General features: G+C 43.0%; 1 protein-coding gene across 1 annotated transcript; it reads left to right on the forward strand.

Annotated features, from left to right (window-relative positions):
* The first annotated feature begins 1,076 nt into the window (after positions 1–1,076).
* On the forward strand, positions 1,077–2,986 carry LOC110903818 (cysteine desulfurase, mitochondrial). Its single transcript, XM_022149606.2, has 2 exons — positions 1,077–2,612; positions 2,705–2,986. The coding sequence occupies exon 1, from the start codon at positions 1,217–1,219 to the stop codon at positions 2,579–2,581; it is 1,365 nt and encodes a 454-aa protein (XP_022005298.1). The 5' UTR covers positions 1,077–1,216; the 3' UTR covers positions 2,582–2,612; positions 2,705–2,986.
* Positions 2,987–3,893: the final 907 nt, after the last annotated feature.

Here is a 3,893-nt window from a genome sequence, read left to right on the forward strand (position 1 = left end):
TAAGACCAAAACGACGATCAACCTTAGATTATGGTCAACGATGATTGGACCGGAAATTTTCGATTTAAAAGCTTTTAATTCTAGAGATCATGCCAAAGCATATGAAGCTCTAAAAAGCGCAGAAAAGGTTTGTTGTTTTGCTGATTATTCACTTGTGTTTTGCTGATTATTCAATTGGGGGTTTCGAAATAGAGTTCAACGCCATCATATTTAGGGGTTTCGATTCGGTTTTGGGGTTCTTGTCGCTTTTGCTGATTATTCACTTGTGTTTTGCTGATTATTCAATTGGGGGTTTCGAAACAGAGTTCAATGCTATCAGATTTAGGGGTTTCGATTCGGTTTTGGGGTTCTTGTCGCTTGAGTTTTGCTGTAAAGTTGGGTGTTTCGTTGTATAGTTGTAGGGTTTTTATCGCTGGAGTTTCAGCTGCGGGGTTCTTATCAGATTTGGGGGTTACGGGATGTTGGTGGGGTTAAGGTGGTGGCCGGCTGAGATGTGTTGATGTAGGGTTGGAGGTGGTGTTATATGATGATGATGATGATGATGATGATAGAACGGAGCTAATAAACAACAAAACCCTAAAATGGCACTTTAACAAAAAACCTTAATTAAAATAATAGGGGAAATGACAAAAATGCCCCTTGACTAACTGAGGAGCATGGATGGGGTTAAGTCAGTTGGACCAAAATGGCAACGATGAAACCTTTTTGGATCCACATGTTAAAAATGAAACATTTGGACTAAACTGGCAAAATAGCCCAAACCACAGGGACTAAAATGGCAATTAACTCTGTTTTTTATTTAAAAAGTTTACCACTTCACCAAATGTCTAAACCATTGCCAACACTTTTAACCAAAGTTTAAACACTTTTCACTGATGAATGTGGCGCACTCTGATTAATCGATTTTTTAGTTTGCCACTCTCAAATGTTTAACCACTCTTAACACCCTTATATTAAAATCCTCAACCACATAGAAAAAAAAAATATTTATAGAGCATAGCACCTTGGTCTTGAGAGGTGTTATTTGAAAAGTCTATATCCAGAAGCCTAAATAAAATGAAACAAATGGTATACTCTCGTCCTTTATTCACCAACGAATAACAACGGCTCCAAACACGCCACGTGTAGTAGCCCTTCACCGTCATCAACCCCGTAACCCTAAAACTCCCCCAATTTCATCCTCCACACACCAAACCAATTTTCCCCAACCAAACCAATGGCCTCCAAGATTATCGCATCCACCGTCCGCCGATCACTCTCCCCTAAACTCCTCCCACTCATCCGCCCCCTCTCCACCGCAGCCGCCGCCGCCGCCCCGGCAGAACCCTACGACACCTCCGCCGGAATCTCAATGAAAGGCGTCAAAATCTCCGGCAGACCCCTCTACCTTGATATGCAAGCAACCTCCCCCGTTGACCCCAGAGTCCTCGACGCCATGCTCCCATACTTCGTCTCCCAATACGGAAACCCTCACTCCCGCACTCACCTTTACGGCTGGGAATCCGACGAAGCGGTGGAAGCCGCACGCGCGCAGGTCGCGAGTCTCATCAACGCTTCACCGAAAGAAATCGTCTTCACTTCCGGTGCCACTGAATGTAACAATATTTCCGTTAAAGGTGTTATGCATTTTTATAAGGAGAAGAAGAAACATGTGATTACAACTCAGACGGAACATAAATGTGTTTTGGATTCGTGTCGTCATTTGCAGCAGGAAGGGTTTGATGTTACTTATCTCCCGGTGAAATCCGACGGTTTGATTGATTTAAATGACCTTAGGAATTCGATTCGGAGCGATACGGGTTTGGTTTCGGTTATGGCGGTTAATAATGAGATTGGGGTGATTCAACCTATGGAGGAGATTGGGGAAATATGTAAGGAGTTTGGTGTTCCGTTTCACACGGATGCTGCACAGGCGTTGGGGAAGATACCGGTTGATGTGAATAAGTGGAATGTGAGTTTGATGTCGTTGAGCGGGCATAAGGTGTACGGGCCGAAGGGAGTTGGGGCGTTGTATATGAGGCGTAGACCGAGAATAAGGGTTGAGCCGCAGATGAACGGTGGTGGGCAGGAACGAGGGATTAGAAGCGGGACGGTGCCGACACCGTTGGTGGTGGGAATGGGGGCTGCGTGCGAGATTGCGATGAAGGAGATGGAATATGATGGAAAACGGGCCGTGAAGTTGAAGGATAGGCTGTTGAATGGGATCAGGGATAGGTTAGATGGTGTGGTGGTGAATGGGAGTACCGAGAGGCGGTATGCGGGGAATTTGAACTTGTCGTTTGCGTATGTTGAAGGGGAGAGTTTGTTGATGGGGTTGAAAGAGGTGGCGGTTTCGAGTGGGAGTGCGTGTACTAGTGCTAGTTTGGAGCCGTCGTATGTGTTGAGAGCGTTGGGTGTGGATGAAGATATGGCGCATACTTCGATTAGGTTTGGGATTGGGCGGTTTACCACTGAAGAAGAGATAGATAAAGCGATTGAACTTACGGTTAATCAAGTTGAAAAGTTGCGTGAAATGAGCCCGCTTTATGAAATGGTGAAGGAAGGAATTGACATCAAGAGTATACAATGGTCTCAACATTGATTTCGTTGGAGGCTTTATACTAACAAACAGGGTATATATATTAACTGAATGCTTGTCTGTTAAAGATTTGTGCTTGTTTTCCATATGTTTTGACACTCATTGTGTGTTTCTGTGTTGTTATAGTTGGCATTTTGAAGGAGTGGTGATCGAACGGATAAACAAACTTGTTGAACCTGGAACAAACAACACAAACATGTCTGGATTTCTGGTAAGGATCTGTGAAGGCATACTTTTGATTTATAAAAACCATGTTGAGAAAGAGATGTATTTGTGAGAAATAACTACAGCAGTCTGTCGATCTAGACGTTATTATTTTGTGTGTTACTCTGCGTTTACTGTTTTTGATTTATGTAGTTGTATAAGATATCCTAAATAAAACATTTACTTTAGTGATAACGTGTTTAACTCGTGAGTTTCTACTTTCTAGTCAATTATGTTCATCTTTTGAACCTACTAATAAAGGTGCAATACAGGACGAAGTGTTTATACTTCCCGGCCTCACAAATAGATTGTACGGAATGCCAGAGCTAGAGTTCTAGACCTTTGGTTAACATAACATTTATCCATAGTGCAGATTTTTATTCTTTCCAATATGAACAAGTCCGGAAAGGAAAAAACATAGGGGCTTGGTATAAGCCGAAACATCTCACCGGAATGGAATTTTATTACCATGAGCCAGAACGCTTTTGATCATTGGAATTAAATCACACTGTATATATGCATAACTGAATCTAGAGCAGTAATGGTTTTCCATGTACTGAGCATATTCGGTTTAGCTGGTATTGTGGTCCACAACTTTGGACCCAAATGGATACCGGATATCACCAATTTCTATAGGCTCTCATCTTTGATTTTAAAACGCTACCATACCACCACTTGTCGAGTAAACCCAGGCTTGTCGCAGTGAGGGAACCAATAGCCAACTCACTAGAATCCTTAGGAGTCGCAATGCATTTTGCTTTTCTCAATACCACCACCCCAGAAAAAAGCCTTGTTTGAATATTTATAAAGGGGAAATTTGGTTGTCTAAATTCCAAAAGGGGGCAGCAAACTTGTCTGTGACTCATTCGTAGCCAGGAACACACTCTAAAAACGTCAATGGATGGACCTACCGCAATACGATGGTGTCTTGCTCATCAGTCACCCTGCGCCATGACCATTTGTAGTATGCCGGGTCAAACGGGCGAGTCGGGCTGTGTTGGGTGTTGGGCCGGAACAGGTTAAGGTTAAAGTGGGATCGTGTGAAAATGAATTTGTTCAAAACGACCTGATTTAAATTGTATCACTTTGGTTCGGCTCAATTGGTTAGGCT

The sequence above is a fragment of the Helianthus annuus genome, chromosome 14, assembly GCF_002127325.2.
Source record: "Helianthus annuus cultivar XRQ/B chromosome 14, HanXRQr2.0-SUNRISE, whole genome shotgun sequence".
Taxonomy (NCBI): domain Eukaryota; kingdom Viridiplantae; phylum Streptophyta; class Magnoliopsida; order Asterales; family Asteraceae; genus Helianthus; species Helianthus annuus.